The sequence below is a fragment of the Natator depressus genome, chromosome 10, assembly GCF_965152275.1.
Source record: "Natator depressus isolate rNatDep1 chromosome 10, rNatDep2.hap1, whole genome shotgun sequence".
Classification (NCBI taxonomy): domain Eukaryota; kingdom Metazoa; phylum Chordata; order Testudines; family Cheloniidae; genus Natator; species Natator depressus.
The window spans coordinates 68,072,255-68,092,303 of record NC_134243.1 but is presented as its reverse complement, the minus strand read 5'-3'; the positions used below and the strand labels follow the sequence as shown (position 1 = coordinate 68,092,303).

Genomic DNA, 20,049 nt, shown 5'->3' with positions numbered 1-20,049 from the left:
TCCCAGGAGACCTTGGCGGCATTTTACATAGTCTTAGACTTTGCACACCTATAAGGTCTGGCATTTTCATAGCCTTAAGAACCACACAAAAATAACTGACAAACATATTGTAAGCAACCCGTTGTCAAAGAAAGATCAAATGCCCTTATTGCTTTTCCAAGTACTGATAGCTACCCATCCCCTTATTTATTGGAAACAATACAGACAATATTCCTTAAGGAAGAAGAATGCCAGGTTGAGGTTTATATTAGAACCTTTAAGGGAGCCTTATTGCCTAGAAAGCTTTTGTGCTATTCAAGTTACAATCATAATTTCTCTTGTTAATATGTGAAGGTTATAACAGAAATAGGCTGTACCATCAGATACGGACACAATGATGTCTACAACCTGCTATGCAAGAAAATTTAACCAATATGCTGTCAGAGGTATTTGCACCACTCTGTATTTCGGTTTAATATACATTCACCTTCTCTGAATGAAAAGGCCTTCCAGATTGTGCTGTGAAAGCTTCCCGCAGTGTCCCTTTCAGTCATCCAGGTGCTGCTCCTCCCATGTGGAAGTTGGGATGGCGCTGTAAGGGTCCATGATGACTTTTGCACAGCGAATAATCATGACGATCAAGAAAAGGCAAAGGAAGACAAAACATGCTAATGTTAGTCCTTTGTCCACATCAACATATGCAGGCTCTGGTGTTGGTGCCTCCATTGTTTGCATCTCTCCTCATCCGGGTTTGTGCTTACTGCTACCATCATCATACACCTGCAAAACAACCATGCCGTCAAACAGCAGGACAGTTGATATGCATCATGAAGCATGGGGAAAATAGCATTTTGTTGTCAATGGCAAAACTCCCATTGACTTCAATGGGCAGGATTGCATCCTGGTGGGTAAGAAAGGCTGGAAATGTTATGGGTCAGCCGGCAAAGAGGGATATAGAACCAGGTCTGGCTCTTCTGTGGGGATGCCCATGTTTGTTAAATTATCTCATTACTGTTTGCTCCTGAGAGGCTAATAAAGAGTGGCTGGTTTTATTTATTTTTTTTAACCAGGAAAACAGTGTTAAAGGGGCACCATCAACTTGAAATCTAATTCATTGTTTGCTGTTTAAAAAAAAAATCAAATTACCCCACCTGTCCCTACAGTCTCTTGTTTTTAAAATAGTTTACTTTTCACTGTTATTCTGTAAAAGACCCAGATAACTGTTAGGGAAACTGTCTATAGTCAAAGTGCTGTCACTCACGCAAAACAAACAAAGGGAAAAATAGTAAGAAAACAACCTTTTTTCCTATACATTTCTCTTTCAGCTGCAGCAATTTTAGGAGTTACTGGCAATAATGGCAGTATTGCCAGTTAATGCTTTCCTGGGGGCAGTGTGACTTTTAAACTCACGGTGCATCAACAACCACACTGCTCAGAATGGTGTGACTAGCGCAGGGTTGACGCACTATATCATCTAAGAGACTCTCAACCCCCATTATCCAAATCTGTGAGTAAAGTGGGCTTGAGCACAGAACAGTGTTTGCTGGCCAGTTGCCGTAGCTTGCAAATTCTTTAGCTCTTAATGCAACTGATTTATATTGGAGCCCTAAAGGAGGGAAAATGATTCGACTTACAGAATGAGCGGTGGGAGAGATTTCCCTTGACATCCACCCTTGGTCAGGCTGGTGGATGAAGGAGGTGAGGGCGTCTGCTGGAAAAGAACAAGAATACCGATTCGGTCTTTAAACATCTTTGGAACTAGTCATCTATTAGCCCTAAACAGTTCCTTATTGTTCAATAACATTCAAAAACACTTCAACGGGGGGAAAGAAACTGGAGCTAGAATAAGCGTGGTAGTTTGGGTGGGAACCAGGCACTAATGCAGTGAAATACGCCTACAGACTGGTCCTGCCTACATTCGAAAGTTTTACTGCCGAAAGTTCTCCCAGAATACTCCTGCCAACACAGCTATTTTGGCAGAGTGCATTCACATTTGGCTGCTATTAAAAAAGAAAGTGCAAGGTGCAGGTCAGAGAAGGTGTATTCAAAGCAGTCTTCCGTATTGTTCATTGGCTCTGAAATGAAAGGGACATGGTCGCCTGGAGCTCTTCGTACTGACAGCATCTTTATAGCAATGATCCCCTGAGAGGTCTGTACAGAGCGGTGGGGAAGGTGCCCTACTCTGGCAGGAGAAATGTCTGAGCAAAGATCACATTCTACTTGAGTGAAAAGTTCAGTGAAATTGTCCCAGAGGGCCAGAAAGCTGTGTGGGCACAGATAAATGGACACTTCCACAAGTGGCAGAGGGCCCCTATGACTGCCAGATAGCAATGTGAGCCAGTCCAAGCCAGCTCCCCACCAGTTAACCACACACTGTTTCTACCACTTTCCTGCATCTAATCACAGCCTGCAGGTAACGTGTTCTGGTCTTGAACACCTGAAAACAATCCGTTTACAAAGCATTTTCTGCAAAATCATGTAGTTTGAATTGTCACTTATTGGTTTGCATTGAGCTTACAATCAATGCAATCGGGTTTTTTTTAATTTTTCTATGGAGTGCATATGATTTGGTTACCCGCAAGCATTGCAGGAAGAAGTGTGTACTTTGAATGGAAGCAAAAGTACTGGCAAAAGGTTTGCCTGTTACTGCCAGTTCATGCTCTTAAATTAAACCAGCTACTTTAAAACAGAATTCCTTTGTTCCTTGCAGAGTCCACTACCATTTTGAGAGGGGGAGAGGAAAAAGGGAGGAGATTGAAGTTTCAGGAGCTCTGAAGAAAGTATAAGAAGAAAGGGATAAGCTGTTACCAGCAGGAGAGTGGGGTGGGAGGAAGTTTTGTTTCATGGTCTCTGTGTGTATATAATGTCTTCTGCAGTTTCCACGATATGCTATGCATCCGATGAAGTGAGCTGTAGCTCACGAAAGCTCATGCTCAAATAAACTGGTTAGTCTCTAAGGTGCCACAAGTACTCCTTTTCTTTTTCTTTTTTTTTTTTTTTTGAAGAAAGTATGTTGTGCATTACTGGGGGGGGGAGGGGGCGGACAGGAAATTACACCTACCTCAGGCCCCTTCCCCAGTGTTGAGTTCTCTCTTTGGGTTCAGTTAGGTCTCCAAGGGCCCCTGGTTCTTGGTTGGGCCTGCATATTCCACATCCCTCTCCTCATTCAGCTTCTCCTCAGCCTGCAGGTCCAGGGTGCAATCCCGACTCAGTGTGGCACCAAACCCTTTATAATAGCGTGTTGGGAGCAGTGCCAGACTTTCTGTTGTCCTCCTTTGCTCCTGGTAAACCTGCCACAGCTTCTTCCCCTTTGCCCACCGTTGGTTCTTGTCCCTGTTGTAACCCAGCGCCTGCATCTTCTTTGCAATGTCAACAGCTAGATCTTCGTTCCTGTGGGAAGTCCACAGCTGTGCCTGGGCAGCGCCTTTCCCCGACAGGCGGCAGCATACGATTCCGCTGGAGCCATGCTTGCTCAGCTGTGGTTGTAAAGGTGGCAGGCGGGGAAAGAGGTATTTCCAGAACATGCTTTACGGGGGGGCAGATTTCAGTCACTGTGACCCCGGGGCAGCAGAGTTAAAAACTTTGACCAGAGAGGTCACTGCTGCAGGGACTGTTGCATTGTGGGTTTGTTGCTGGAGGACTGTATTTGTCCATTCAGCTACTGCTGCGCCCACACAGGCATCCTGCCAGTAGAATCATACCGTCTGAAGACTGGTTTAATTTTACCAGCAAAATTTCAGGCTTTTGTTTGCAGGACTCAGATCTGAGTGTGGATGCAGGGAAGCCTGTGGTGATAGCAGTAACATTTTACTGGTAAAACTTTCTAATGTAGACTAAGCCACGGTGAAATGTTCTGAGCTATGGAGCCTTATCACCTTCACACTCCAAAAATCTGGTGTAGGACAGTAATTCTAGAACTGTGCTATTCAGACTTTCCAAGGCAGTACTAGTTGTGGTAGAGGATAGCTGAACCTCGCTCTGCTCTTGAGCTAACATCCAAAGGCATCAGAATTGAGAGCGTTTGAATTGGGACTAAGGGCCCAATTCAGGAGAGCACTTAAGCTCAAGTTGACAACCCTTGGACTTCAAGCAGGTAAAGTTAAGAGCTGTGCTGACTGGGGAAGCTGTCTGGAATCGGAGGTTTAAGTGACCAGCTAGCTTGGACTTGATTTTTCTCTCCAATGTTGTTATCCTGTTACAGATTTCCACATATGGATTCTCAGCTAGGGCTGGTGGGAAATTATCCATTGAAACTGTTTTTTGACAGAAAATTGTTTTTTGACTAAATGGAACTTCTCATGAAAAGTATTAACATTACACAGAAAATGTTGATATTTTATAAGACACATTCTATCTAAAAGGGTGTTGTGGTGTCTCATGGGAGTTATAGTTCACATGCCTTATGCTCCTGTTCTCCTCCATGGGCTGGGCTCTCTGTCTGAACTACATCTCCAGCCATGCACCATGTCTAGATGCACCCCCTCTGCTCCCCACAGGGGCAGCAAGTGGTGTATCATGGGAGAGGTAGTGCAGCCAGAGTGCTACGTCCACAGAGAAGAATGTGAGCATAAGGCACCTGAAATACAACTCCCACGAGGACCCATGGTGCCAGTTTTAATTGCATTTTTTCTGATTTGGGCTGAAATATTTTGCCAAAAAGTCAACATTTTCTGCAGGGAACACCCAACTCCCTCCACCCCCAGCTATTTTCCCACCAGTTCTATTCTCAATGTCATAAATGAGTTCTGCATGGATCACATAATCACATGACTCCCTTCCCTCTGCTCTCCACATTAATTCATCCATACACAACAGATGGTCATCTGATTTGCCTGATCCTTAGTGACTTATGTCTCAGATCAGTCAAAGGAGGTGCTTCAGACCTTAGTCCTTGGAGGAATGGCCCAGCATTGCAAGTCACCCTGCTAACCCATGGCTTGACCAATTACCCACATTATTCCAGCCATTCACACTGCCTAAAGGTAAAAATCCTCTTGTAAATCCAGCCATACAGGAGTGTGCCTGTCTGCTGTTTGTGCTCATCTGAATTACATGATGGATTAGTTAGCAGAAGGTATTTGACAGTGTTGTGCACTGCTGGTTGCTGGAGTTGCTGGGGCATTACAGAAAACTGGCAGTGTAGAAACTACATTATTACTACCAAGGATCCAAACAACACAAAGGGATTGGCTAAGGCAGCCTGATGTCACCAGCCTGTTTCTCCTCCCCGTAAGGGTGCTAAACAACTCTCAGGACCAGGCCCTAAATTGCCATTGGAATCAGGCAGGAGACAGACAGTAGTGTGAATGAAAGGCGTTATCAACAAGACAGCACCATTACATAGCTGCTGTACAAGGACAGTTGACTGATTTCTTCATCTAGTAACACCCAGTAAATACCCCTTCTGAACACCATGCCCATGTATTTAACTAAGAGATTGCTGCCATAATCATCGTGTGACGGTCGCCATAATCAGAGGGGAAGTGACCCAAATGGGGCCAATGACAGTAAACAGCTAAAGGATCCAGATACCACAGGAACAGCCCCCGCCCTTACATAAAAACACTCTGCATCTGAACAGAACAGAAGGGTTAACTCAGCAATATGACATAAAATGTACATTGGAGCTGATGAGTACAATTGCAAATAGTGGCAGGTGTGAGACCAGGGCATGAAATACTCAGTGATACTGATGTTGTCAAGTGATGATGAGCAAGATCTGTGCCATGGTTCTCAAGCATGAAAAGCTGCTAAATATTCATGTGATCAAGACTAAACAGTACAAGCAGCATATGCAATACTTGTGGTGGGGGAATCCACAAGTTTTGCTAATTATTGAGTAACTAACACACAGACCAGTACCATTCACGCCCCTAATGGCTGGATTATCTCTGCCTATTTTGGTGTATTATTATAGCAGGTATTGTGACAAGACAGCCATCCATTTCTACTGGAAGTTCTACGACCCAGTGCAATGCTAGCACTGGAGAGCTAATGCTTGTACTCCAGGAGGTATGGGGGAAATGAGAAAATTATTTTAGGATTGGGGGGGAGGGGTTTGAGAATTAAGGAGCACATTATACACTTATCCCACATGTGATATGTCCCTAAGACCTGATGCAAGTATAGCAATAAGTTAATGAAGTGTCTATTTTAGGACGCGGCAAAATTCAGATGAAGTTAAGAGATGAGCAGAAGTAATCCAAATATCCTGCAGAGATGAAAAGACAAACTGCAGAGATATCAAAGGACAGGGTATATTTTCATGTAGCACTTCAGTATAACGGACAGTGATAGTTATGGTAAGAATTGCTATTAAGGTGGAAATTTGAATGTGCAATAAAGACTACAGATCACAATTTTGAACCTGAGTCTTCAGTTGTCGCTATGATTAAAAAAGAGGTAACTCACAGACTTGGTTGCACACTTTAAATATAGCTCCTGATTTACGTTTTCAGTGTTCCTGGGATTGGGTGTTCACGCCGCACTTCACCTGAAAGGGTTAAAATAGGTTAATTAGCCCCTTCCCAACTAATAGGCTGCACCTGTAAGAGAATCAGGCTGACTAGGTGAGCCCTAATAGAAGATGAAGTTCAGATGAGCCCATGCAGGCTGAGCTACTAGAAAGCCAGCAAGGGGATGTTCTGTAGTCACTCCCTAGGTGAGCATGTGACTCTGTCAAGAACCTGAGTGGAGTGAACTAGTCACAGGGAGCTGGAGAAGAAGAGTAGGAAGGAGCATAGGGAAATAATAACAGAGTCTGGGAGTGAGCAGACTGTGGCTGCTGAACAGAGGGTCCCTGTGTTGGAACCCAAAGTAGTGGGCAGGCCTGAGTTTTCTTATCTGCCATAGAGGAAAGTGGCATTAGTCTTCAACTATAGGATAGCCTAGAAAGGTAACTGTACAGTTGATCCAGTGATCCTTTGGTAACCTGGGGAGAAGACACATAATGACCTGGCTGGAGCAGTAAGCCATGAAGAGGGAGCAGCTGAGGCATCAAGAAGGAGCACCCTGAGTTGCAGAAGAGAAGTTGCAGGGCTTGTGAATGAGCAGCAGAAGGGGGTATCAGATGTGGAAGGAGCTAATCCCCAGAATAGCCATGAGGAGGTGCCCTGGTGGTAAGTGAACCCTGTTGCAGTTGTCAGTTCTCACAATGTTATCTCTAGTCTCATGATATTTGGAGCTTTATTTTTTTTAAAAATTTTATTTTTTTTAAACACATCAGCCCTTGAAATCCTCTGACTATCAGAATTCCAGCTTCCCTTTAAAAAAAAAAAAAGGCTTCTAGACCTCGGAGTTGCAGAGAAAAGCTTGAAAACATGACCTGAATGCATCTTAAAGGTACAAAAACCAGAAGGCAAATAAAAAAAAAAAGCCACCCAACTTTTTTGAAGTTTCCTGCTGTTCTGCCAATCTCAGGAGTTATGGGGCCTGACTAATGATTAGTGATTTCTTTTGGACTAGCAATACTGTTGCAGGATCAGGGTCTTAATAAGCTCATTTGTTCTACCATCTCTCACTTGCCTGTTTTCTATTGCTGACCTGGTACTGATGAACTCTCTAGTCCATAAAATCAGTCTTGTCTCCTACTGTTCCTTAGCATGAAACTAAGCTTTACATGACTGTTTTATGTTTTTTTTTTCTCTTTTATCAGTTAATAGATTTATTCTATAATACAAACATGGAAAAAGCAAAGTCTCATGACCAATGTATTTCACTGACTCCACTGGTCAAAGCATTCCTCAGACAGCTACGTTCATTGAAATCCTAAAAATGATACAAATATTCAGTTCTCTGAATTCCACTCCCTTGGTTGAGCTCTGTGCTGATGTGGAAACATCAGACTTATCATTGCTACTATTGGTATCCTGCTGCTGCCCCTGCTTTTTCCTATTTGAATCAGACTGCCAACTTACAATACACAGTAACTACCATCTTCTATATCATTGCCTGGGGAAGAGCAGTGGCATCAGCCCTTCCATTAAGGCCCCAATTCAGCAAAGCACTTCAGCCCATGTTTAAATACCATTTAAGCATATGCTCGACTGCTTTTCTGAATTGGGGCTTAATAACCATTGCAGGTATCATACAGGATCTGCAGCAACAGACTCCTTGACTATGTACAGGATTAACTGAGACTTTAGTGAACTAAACGTATTTTCTGGCTCCTTCATGTGGGTCAACTCATGTCCAAAGTGAAACTTCCCAATAATTATGTTGTAGTAAAATGGCAGACGTACCCAAACTCACTGTGAGCTTCCCTGGGGCCACGTTTGATGCCAATCCAAAGACTATGGCTAGTGTACTGATCCACAAGAGGAGGTCTGCTTGATTAGGGTAGACTTCACAGGATGTGCTCTCAATTACAGCAGCAAAATGGATGTGCATGTGAACTATGCCAGCTAAGAGAACCTAGGGCAAGAAAAGGACAGAACAAAACTTAATAAAAAAAGCCTAATGAAAACTCAGCAGTGTCCTAATTCATGAACATCTGAGTACCTTAAAAACTAGAAGATAAGAGAATAACTAGAGGGAATAGATCAACTTCAAAGTGTTTTGGTATACAAATGTAAACACCATGGTGTAGGGTACAATTAACCTAGAGTAAAACTAATAGCTTCTGAACAGCTGAATTTTTAAAGATTAACTACTCTGTTGTGTAGATAGCCTTGATTGAGGGCTTCAGTGATGAATGGGGCGTGGTGTGGCTCATTGCACTAGGGTGACTTTCAACCCCAGAGAATATAACTCTCCAGTTTCAAAAGAGAACACACCATAGGCTGAGAGTAACAGTTAATGTGATTTGGGAATACAGAAATGTACGAACTTGGATTGGTTCAAATTTGGGGCTCGTCATGGTTTTGTGCACTTGTGACAATCTGCTTCTTGCTTTCCCTCTCTTCCAGGGGGAAGATCCTTGTACCAGCCCTATATATGATAGACTACTTTCCCCAGCATGTATGACTGGGGGGAGAATGTCCCACCCACTAACTGCTACATGCATGGAAAGGGATGTAGCAGCCCCATGGAGGCTGTTCTTTCTTTTCTCTACACTGTTCCCTGTGCTGGCTACCCATACTGCAGGTGATACAGGGATACCTTATGGGCCCCAGTCTGGCTCTCTGAAATCTGTCAGGCAAACCCAATGATATTGAGACTAGCCCTTTCCAGTGGACAGTATAGAAATAGAACTGGTGTTAGACAATCAGATTGGTGGATGCCTGGCTCTAATTTAGGGATACAGCCAATCGGCTAACAGTGGGCACACATGGGGTGGGGGGGGGGACTAGCGGAGGGAAATCAGTAAAACAGTCTGCACGTCTATGAAACACTAGCCTTTGAATTGCAGTAAATGACTATACCTAGTCAGTCATTGTCTGACTGTTTGGCTGAAAACACTGAACCAATAAAAGGGAAATCCAGAAAACAAATGACTTCCTTATGAATCAAATTCCATGAATTCCAATGGAACTCCTCACCCCATACAATAAGATCTGTGCTCCGTTAACTGCCCTCAAACCTGAAGATAAATGAGCTTTGCAGACAGGTCCCCAGCTTTGACCAGGCTGGGGCCCTGTCTGTTATGCCAGGAGTTGGAGAGCAGCCCTGAATTGGGAGGGCACAGCTCTTGCCTGTTGCAGCCTGCGGGTGGGAAGGTGATGGTGGCTTCAGGCTGCAAGTTCTGTGCAGTACCTTTTCAAGGTGCAACACAGTAAGCCGTTGTCACACTGCTGCAACAGGCAAAATAAGAAGTCACAGAAATCATCTGGTCAAACGAAATCAATGTCAGAGTATGGCTCTAGGAGCAAGATATTGGGAGCAATGCTGACTCTCACCAGGTGAGAATCTGGCCAAATCTGCTTAGTTTTGCCTTTATTTTCATTGAAGGCAAGATATTCCCCAGCTTGCTCTTCCTTAGAGGACTGCCACAATTGAGATAGCATTTTTTGTATAATGACCTAATGTCTTACAGACAGGCACACAGAGGAAACAGTATTAATGAAATTTCTCTATCAGCTTTTAAACAGCCTCACCCCCACAGTGCAGCAAGAGTTGCATCTGGACAATGCTCATTCTCATCCAGGCAAGAAAAATTAATCATTCAAAATAAGTGCTGCTTGAGGCCTAATAAAGTTGATATGGTAACGACCTCCCCCAGTAAGAATGCATTACAGGTGGATTGCATAAACATTAACAGTGCCTACTGTGGTTAATTAGTGTTTTCATAGAAATCTAAACATGAATTTCCATCTTGTTGGCAGCTGGAAGCACTGCGTGTGTGAGATTTATCAACACCCAATGAGCTGTTATGGGTTTCTTTCAGCTGTTTTATTTTTAGTCTTAATTTCTTTCATTTTAATAAATGGCTCTTAAATAGCTGCAGCAAGGAAGAAATCTGACATTTTCATCTGGCTGCCTGCTGGGCTTGCCTCACCCTCATGTCAAGTGAGGTGTATATAGAATTCTTCATGGCTCTGCCTCAATTTTCTTCTAGACTCTGCTCACTGCTGAGATCTGGCTGGAGAGTCTGCTGTGAGAGCAATTCAGGGGGATGGCTCAGGGAGATATCTGGACTGTGGTGTAGCCAGAACAGATGCTTGGGGCTTGAGCTGTATCTTTCTGGGCAGTCACCAAGCACATAAAACACCTATATTCTATTCTAATGAAGCAAGGAGAAGGGATGCTGACAGGAGTCAAGCAAAAGATAAAGGTTGAGACTAGATACAAGGTCAGTTTATCTTCTATTTCTACTGCTTTTACTCTGGCGTGTAGCTTTACTGACTTCAGTGGAGTTACTCTGAATACATGCTGGCCTCAGTGAAGGGAATGAGACCCACAGTATATTGATCTAAGATTCTGTATTTACATGACTGATAACAGTATGTGGAATTCTCCCTGCCTTCCTCTGAGAGCTTTTAGAGCCCTTAATTTGGCTGCATCCAGAACATCAAAAAACCAGAAACAAGCCATTCTGAAGTACAATCAAATGTTTTCATGCACTCTTGGATGAAGATTAAGGGCCGTTCTTAATTTTATCCAAGATGGTTTGCTCAGCCTCCAGGTGGAAATGGACTGTGTCACTTACACAGGCTTTTGATCAGAAGTAACTCTGCTTAACGGAATACCCAATTACATGCAGATCATATTCAGGCCTGGGGAAAGACCCATTTTGCAACAATCCCCAAGCAACAGAAGCAATCTGTCCTAGTGGGTGCATGCACATCCCCTAAGCTCCCCGGTTTCATTAGTCCATCAGACTAATTCCTAACTGCCCTTTGTACCCAGCGCTCCCTTCCCTGTTTAACAGAAAATTTTCTCTCATTTCTTGTAATAAAATATAGGCAGTGTACAGGGAGGGGAGGACAGGGAAACCACGTTGGATTTCATAAATACAATTGCATCCATACCTTCCAGATATGAGGCTTTCAATCGTATGTTAGCATTCCAGTAATGTGGGTCTAAGTCCCAGTTGTGAATGTACCTAAAGTTTCGTTGGTGCTCACAACGGCTTTACCTGCATGCAGACGCTAATCAGATTCACTTCCACACAGACCTGGAAGCAGTTCTATTGTCACCTAGGTCGCCTGCAAAAAAAACCAAAAAAACCTCCTTTGCACATGCACAGTGAATGTTACCGATTTCCATTACATGGCAGGGACTCTCTGTAGCAAGAGACTGAGGGGACATTCGGTCCGGATCCCCCTGATTTAAAGGAGAAACTCCATTTTTATTCATATCCAACTTTTCCCCAAAAGAACATCCCTGGTACAAAAATGGGGATTTTATTTAAATCCAAAATTCTTGATGTATTTTTGTAAACAATGTTTCATCCAGAGTGAAAGATAAAGTTATAAGTTAATAGGTCTCTGGAATCTTCCCCATTTCCTCGGCTGCCTTTTAGAGTTGGCTGGACATTTTTTTTTTTTCCCCTCGTCCCCCACCCCCTCCCAAAAACATTTTTCATTGGAAAACACCAATTAGTTGAAAATTAATTTCTTTGCAGAAAAGGGTCAGTTTCCATATGTTTTGGCTCAATTTTTTTTAAAGAAGTTTGAAATTGTTCATGTTTCACTTCAAAGTTTTCTCTAAATAACTGTTTCGAAATGGAAGCCAATTACAGTTTTTTAAAAAAAAGGATGTTCTGAATTTTTTATTTTTATTTTGTGAAAATTGAAGTCTTTGACTTTGTCCCAGTTCAGGAAATGTTTTTTCCCCTGTTTTTATTTATTTTCCCCCTCAAAGATCCCATGATATCAACCAAAGAGGATTAGATACAGCTCCTCCTGAGTGCATCAGTGCCACCATCCACTCAAAGGGGTTTCTCATGTGTATCACAATTTGCTCCTCTGGCTAGAGACTCAGTGTGTTGCCTCCTTTAATGCTTCTAACCTCTGCTGGGCCATAGAATTAGAGACTGGACTCAACACTCAAATTCAGATTCTCAGTTGATGCTAAACCCCAGGGCCAGTCCTGCCCCTGAACTTTTTAAGTAACTGTAATCTCATCAGCTAATACAAAAATTGCTCAAATAGTTGACCTCTTTTCTCAGTTTTGTCCCCAGATGCATGTCAAATGAATTCACCACTAATTTAAACTTCAGATCTATAAAATAGGCGACTGGACACTTAATCCTACCATAATATTCCTAATAATTCAACTTTATAATCCGAGATAGTAAGTATGAAATGGAAGTGAAATACTGTGGTTGGATCCAGACTAACTTTTCGGTGCCTAGAAAGTAGGGCTGTCAAACAATTAAAAAAATTAATTGCGCTGTTAAACAATAATAGAATACAATATAGTTTAAATATTTTGGATGACTTCTACATTTTCAAATATATTTCAATTACAATGCAGAATACAAAGTGTACAGTGCTCACTTTATATTTTGATTACAAGTATTTGCACTGTAAAAAACAAAAGAAATAGTATTTTTCAATTCATCTCATACAAGTACTGTACTCCAGTCTCTTGATCATGAAAATGCAACTTACAAATGTAGGGTTTTTTGTGTTACATAACTGCACTCAAAAACAAAACAATGTAAAACTTTAGAGCCTACAAGTCCACTCAGTCCTATTTCTTGCTCAGCCAATTGCTAAGAGAAACAAGTTTGTTTACGTTTATGGGGGATACTGCTGCCCACTTCTTAATTACAGTGCCACCTGAAAGTGAAAATAGGCGTTTGCATGGCACTGTTATAGCTGGTGTTGTAAGATATTTGTGTGCCAGGTGCGCTAAATGTTCATATGCCTCTTCATGCTTCGGTAGGGTGACCAGATCACAACAGTAAAATATCAGGACACATTGGGGTGACGTCAGTCCTGCCCACAGTCCATCCCCACTCCTCCAAGGCTCTGCCCCAGGTCTCGGCTCCCCCCCTCCGCCCCCGCCACCATGCCCTTCATCCCCCGGCCCACTGCTGGCTTGCTGCATCCCTCCTCAGTCCCCTACCCACTGCTCGCCTCCTCACACCCCCTGCCTGTCGCTGGCCCATCGCTCACCTCTTCACCCTCCCTGCTCGCCACTGGCTCGCTGCTCGCCTTTTCACTGTCTACAGCGCCAACTTCCCCTCTGCCCAGTGTCCGCCCCACTGCCTCTTCCTTCCCCCATTCCACCCCCTTCCCCCAAGTCCATGCTCATGCCTCTTCTCCACCTCCTCCCCTGAGCGCACCACATCCCTGCTCCTTCCCCTCCCTCCTGGAAAGTCCTAAGTGCTGCCAAAGAGCTGTTCGGCAGCGGGGGTGGAAGTGCTGGGAGGGAGAGGGAGGAGCAGGGATGTGGTGCACTTGGGGGGGAGGGGAGAAGGAGGCGAGGAGGGGGGATCTTGGCTGCTGGTGGGTGCAGAGCACCCACTAATTTTTTCCCATGGGTGCTCCAGCCCCAGAGCACCTACGGAGTTGGCGCCTCCCGCCTTCTCGCCTCCTTACCTGAATATCGGGACAAATGGGGTCCCAATCATACATCAGTCGGGACGCAGGACAAAGGGTTAAAATAGGGACTGTCCCGATACTTAATGGGACATCTGGTCACCCTATGCTTCGGCCATCATTCCAGAGGACGTGCTTCCAAGCTGATGATGCTCATTTTAAAAAAAAAAATGCGTTAATTAAATTTGTGACTGAACTCCTTGGGGGGAGAATTCTATGTCTCCTGCTCTGTTTATCTGCATTCTGCCATATATTTCATGTTATAGCAGTCTCTGAGGGTGACCCAGCACATGTGTTCTTAAAACGAACGACAACTTTCACTGCAAATTTGACAAAATGCAAAGAAGGTACCAATGTGAGGTTTCTAAAAATAGTTACAGCACTCGACCCAAGATTTAAGAATCTGAAGTGCCTTCCAAAATCTGAGAGGGATGAGGTGTGGAGCATGCTTTCAGAAGTCTTAAAAGAGCAACACTCCAATGCGGAAACTACAGAACCCAAACAACCAAAAAAGCAAATCAACCTTCTGCTGGTGGCATCTGACTCAGATAGTGAAAATGAACATGCGTTGTTCTGCACTGCTTTAGATCATTTTCAAGCAGAACCCATCATCAGCATGGACGCCTGTCCTCTGGAATGGTGGTTGAAGCATGAAGGGACGTATAAATCTTTAGCGCATCTGGCACTTGAGACACCAGCTACAACAGTGCCATGCAAATGCCTGTTCTCACTTTCAGGTGACATTGTAAACAATAAGCCGGCAGCATTATCTTCTGCAAATGTAAACAAACTTGATTGGCTGAACAAGGAGTAGGACTGGGTGGACTTGTAAGCTCTAAAGTTTTACATTGTTTTATTTTTGAATGCAGGGTTTTTTTTGTACATAATTCTACATTTGTAGGTTCAACTTTCATGATCTTGAGATTGCACTGCAGTACTTGTATGAGGTGAATTGAAAAATACTATTTTATCATTTTTACAGTGCAAATATTTGTAATAAAAATAATATAAAGTGAGCACTGTACACTTCGTATACTATGTTGTAATTGAAATAGATTATATTTGAAAATGTAGAAAACCTCCAAAATATGTAATAAATTTCAATTGGTATTCTATTGTTTAACAGTGCAATTAATCGTGATTTTTTTTTAATCGCGATAAATTTTTTTGAGTTAATCGCGTGAGTTAACTGCGATTGACAGCCCTATTAGAAAGCAATTCTTTAATTGCTGCCTCCGTTAAAAAAAACAAACAAACCCTAATTGTCCTTCTTATGCTTAAAATTCTTTCAGGAGGAAATCAATACTCTATTTTAGTAGCACAGACACCCTGTGATCCTGATTACTCAAATAAATTTTAGTTTCTAAGGTGCCACAAGTACTCCTTTTCTTTTTGTTGTCTACCTGTAGCATAAAGTAAGGTGTCTCTCGGTGGGTGGGTTGGTTGGTTGGTTTGTTTTTAACTTTTCTTAATTTTTTGTCCCTTTCTCCAGTCAGAACTAATTCATACACTGGTACTTCAAAAAGCTTCAGATCAGTTTGAGTAATCACATTTTCATGAGTTAATCTGCTTTTGAAATCATTTGTATATGAACAAGAGAGAAGTGTTCCTCAGAACATTTTGTTTTAACAAATCTATATAATTACTAGCAGTTGATAGTTCCTTTGAAGATTAAAGAGATCGTTTGTGATTGCCCAAAGAGTTGATGAACACATAAATCAGCCTGGAGAAAGCATTAAAGGCTTGTATTGTACCAACATTTTTCTGTGACTTTTAATGTTGAGAAACTTCGGTCACATAATCTTTATTTGGAAGATGATTCAAGATATTTTTTTAAATAATTTGGTTGTTGCAATTTAGTGCGTACCCCCCACCCCTTAAATGGATCAAATAGCTGATCCTCTTTCGTTCACTTATGAAGCACTTGGCACTGTTAGCTAAATGTTGTTTAGCCCAACAACGGAGCAAAGATTCCAGGAGTTACTTGTAATTACATTAGATCTCAGGTTTCAGAGTAGCAGCCATGTTAGTCTGTATCCACAAAAAGAAAAGGAGGACTTGTGGCACCTTAGAGACTAACAAGTTTATTTGAGCATAAGCTTTCGTGAGCTACAGCTCACTTCATCGGATGCATTCAGGGGAAAATACAGTGGGGAGATGAAACAATGGGTGTTACCATACAGACTGTAATGACAGTGATCAGGTAAGGTGAGCTATTACCAGCAGGAGAGCGGGGTGGGGGACGGACCTTTTTGTAGTGATAATCAAGGTGAGCCATTTCTCAGGCTACTCAAATGTTGCTGAGTTAGGAAGATCTACTGATTAGAGCTAAAAAGCTGATTGCTGGAATCTCAAACTCTGGAGAACAAGCATCTTCCCATCTTCCAAGCTTTAGTTCACCACTAGATAACTCCTGGTCAAACTTCTGCTTCACGATGAGCCTGAAAATGTCTAAAGCCTCACAAAGTAAAGCAAAAGAATACTGAAAATCCTGGATCAGCAGTAATGTATGGAGTGGGATATGAGCACTCATGATTTACCTTCTACCCCAAAAGACAATTTGGAAGGTATGTTGATAAGGTAGGTTGAAGGGGGGGCGTATTGTAATGTGCATTTAGAGGGACAAAGACAGGCCAAGCAGAGACAGAGTTCCAAAAAAATATTTTTCTCAGGGTGCCTCACACCTATAAGGGAGCCCTAAATATTTTAATTTTTGTACTTAATTCCATTAATGTCACCGTCCTTCCAGCTGAGGAGGGCTGGCTTGGACTCGTTATATTGTCCTGAAGTGGCCAAAGGGCTCATTGATGAACAATGGTAGACACACCAGTCCCTCCCAGCCCCAGGAAGAAGTGGTCTTCTGCACAGGTCAGACTGGGGGAACCGTGCAGTGTATCTCTTTCCAGCATGAATGTGACCATATGTTTCTGCAGCAATACTGGCTGTTGCTGTGTTTTTTAATGTTAATACTTGTAGGGCTTAACTTCTGTGCTTTTGTAAAGGGCTTTGAGATCCTCTTGTGTGGTGCTATCAAACTGCAAAGTCATAGACCTGATGCCTAGAGATTAGATGGATTTGAATAGCCATCCTCTAATGATGTCTTAATGCAGAATACATATTTTCAGGAAAGGAAGGCTGATAACCCTCAATGTACACTTAGCCTTTAAACATTGAGTGGTAATACAGGAAGTCCTAGAGAAATAAATGGATTTGGCCTTTAAACCAAGGCTTGTAAATGCTGTGCAGCTATTATGTGACCCTGAGCAGGTGTCTGCCAATGAGGTTGAAAACCACTGCTCCATCCTATTTAAACTTTACAGAATGAGGCAAGTATTGGTTGTCCTCATTTTGTGACGTTTTACCAATTAATCAGTGCTCAGAGAACTGTAAGCAGAACTATGTGGAAATTTCTCCCTGCAGGCAAAGCTGGAAAAGAAAAAAAGCAAGATGTGTGTTTTCCTCTCACGCTTCAAATATTTTTACGGAAATGCAAGGTATGTTTTATGGGCAGAGCACCTTTTTCTTCCTGTGAAAAATCTGTCTGGGTGGATGAAAGCCCAGATTCTCTGACAAAGTGCATTTCTCCCAGGAGGCAAATTTGTTGCATTTTTACCTTTTAAAAAGCTACATTTATGAAGTGTATGTGTAATATATAATGCTCTTAATCTGGAACAAATCTGCAAGGGTTTCACAGTGCAAAGACACTATGGCTTTGTGATGGCTGACCATGTAAGATACATAAGCATTTCAATACAGGCATGCCTGAGAATCAGGGCAATACTATACATTTTTATCAATGTAAACTATATGACACCCAGAACCAGTATCTAAGCCCTGTGCAAAAATTCCCAGTACAAAAGAATAGCCAAAAAGCCCAGATACACAGACAAGTGCTACAAACTTGTCACAAGGGCAAACCAAACAAACATCGGGCAAAACAATCTATTAGTTAAAGGTATAAATTCTCTACTGGTCTAAAGAATGAGAGGAAAAGGGGCATTGCAGACTAGAAACAGAAGCAAGAGTCCCCCAAAATGGCTTGCAATGGGCTATCTGACATAAATGGCTATTTTAGGAAGTTATTAGAGAGCAGATACTTTGTGTCAGGCAAAACCCCGTAGAGAATCGTCTAGCTATTCTTTGTCCCCTCTTATATTGGCTGGTCATCTCTTAGCTGTTTGTTAGCTAAGTCTGATGGTGCTTTGGCAGTGGGAGACATAAGAATTTCACTACTATTTCCTGTCTGGTATCTGTTCGGGCAAACACACTTTAAGTTGCCATGATAATCACTATGGTCTGAGATGGTAAGTTCCCCCGTCTGCATCTCTGAAACAGAGCAAGTGCTCAGCACCACAGAAAATTGGGCCACATCATTTCCAGACAGCCCTTCTATACAGTCCCATAGAGACTACTGCACAAAAGCATCCTGTTGGTGAGGATCCAGTTAGTATCTGGATAAACCATATTTTCAGCTGTCTCCCAGTGGGATGGATTGCGTTCTCCTTCAGAGAGAAGCCAGATGACTTTGAAAGGCTTTGGCCCATTTGTAATAAAAGGGAAATGCATTGCATTTACTTGACGGCGCTGGCTGGGATGAAGGAACCTGATAAGTATTTGAGAATAAATGACCCCTCTGGCCTCTGACTCTGCAGGTGTGTAACACATCAGATTGCAAATATTCTCTCTTGCATGTTAAGAAAGATCTGGTGAAAGTCTGTATGATCTAATGGTTAGAGTAGAGGGCTCAGTCAAGAAGGGTCGTGGGTTTGTGTAGACTTGCAGTCTTTTTTCTTTTTTCTTTCAACACATGCATTCCTAATCTTTTTATGTCTGTTTCCCATCTTTTAAATCTGTACGTTAAAGCCTTGTGGTACTAAATAATAGCAGTGTTCCTGGCCACACAACCTCCAAAAAGAAATCTCGGCCTAGTCAGGATACACAACCACCATCTCTTCCCCCACAAAACCTCTCCAGCTCCACAGAGCACTGTCTGAAACTAATAAAAAAGGAGTGAGGGCTAAGCTTTTAGAAAGGCAAGTTCCATTTTTTTAAAAAAGGAAGCATGTAATGCCACAACTGCGGTAATTTACAGTAATGGCAATGATCTGTCTTACTGGGTCACTTTCTAAAGCACTATGTAAGAGCTAGCTGGTATTTGCATGTACAAGCACCTGGCTGTGCAGTCACACTGGGTGCAAGATAGGCATGCAGATCTGCAGTCCCAAATCCATAGTGTGAAATGAGCTTTGATGCCATAGATTTGTATTGGATGATTATGCTGTGATGTGCTTATGTATAAGGACCAGAAAAATAACTTCAGATCAATCTCTGAAATCTTCCACTGTAACTGATTTAAAATGTGACATGAATTTAAAAGTAAACTATGGGTACAACTCCCTGGAGCAACATAATTTTTCCATGTCAGTCCTTTAGGTAATGACAACATGAGCATGGGAGACAGTGGCCTTGGGGGTGAAAGAACAGGATTAGGAGGCAGAGGATCTGGATTCTATTCCCAGCTCTGCCACAAAATTCGTGTGACTTTGGACCAGTACTTTCATCTCTGTCTGCCTCCATTTTCCCAGCTATAAAATGGGATGATGCTGTTAATCTAGTCACAGAGAGACTGTCTTGATTAATGTGTGATTTCTTCTCGGCCACTCTTCCCTCCTTCCTCCCCCAAATTGATTAACTGTGTTAAAGTGCAAGATCACATTACTATGCCAAAAAGAATAGAAGCCAAATTCTCTCTCACACACACACACACTATATATAGTGATTTTACTATAGCAATGGTTTTCAACCTGTGGATTCTTGGAGGTCTGCAGGATATATCTAAGATTCCCAAAGGGAAGTTCAAAACCACTGTACTATAGCACTGCAAATGCTAATCTGGTGGCATTGCACTACCATTCTAGGAACTGTTGCTGCTGCCTTTCAGAGGACACTGACTCTGTCTTATATCTAGTCAGATGATAGAGAGCAATCAAGAATTTCCTGTGAAAACTGCCAAAGCAACTAAAACATTGCTTTGTGCCATCAGAGCAAGGGCTAAGATCTGGCCCTAAGTCAATTCTCTGATTGCTTTCTGTGGGGACAGATTCAGCACCTTGCAGATTCCCCAGGCATTAAGGAATCT

The 20,049-nt window shown here is 42.5% G+C and overlaps 1 protein-coding gene across 4 annotated transcripts in view; it reads right to left on the bottom strand.

Annotated features, from left to right (window-relative positions):
* Positions 1-488: 488 nt before the first annotated feature.
* Positions 489-20,049, bottom strand: part of CTXND1 (cortexin domain containing 1) — a 33,679-nt gene continuing 14,118 nt past the window's right edge. Inside the window, exons 1-3 of one of the 4 annotated variants that reach the window (XM_074964800.1) lie at positions 8,220-8,275; positions 1,614-1,690; positions 489-759 (exon numbers count right to left, since the gene is read on the bottom strand). In XM_074964800.1, coding sequence (XP_074820901.1) covers positions 526-714 — 189 coding nt within the window. In that variant the 5' untranslated portion in view covers positions 715-759; positions 1,614-1,690; positions 8,220-8,275 and the 3' untranslated portion in view covers positions 489-525. Of the gene's footprint in view, positions 760-1,613; positions 1,691-6,395; positions 6,473-8,219; positions 8,392-11,387; positions 11,565-20,049 lie in introns of those variants that run through there. The other 3 variants (XM_074964799.1, XM_074964801.1, XR_012641167.1) reach the window with 3 other exon arrangements.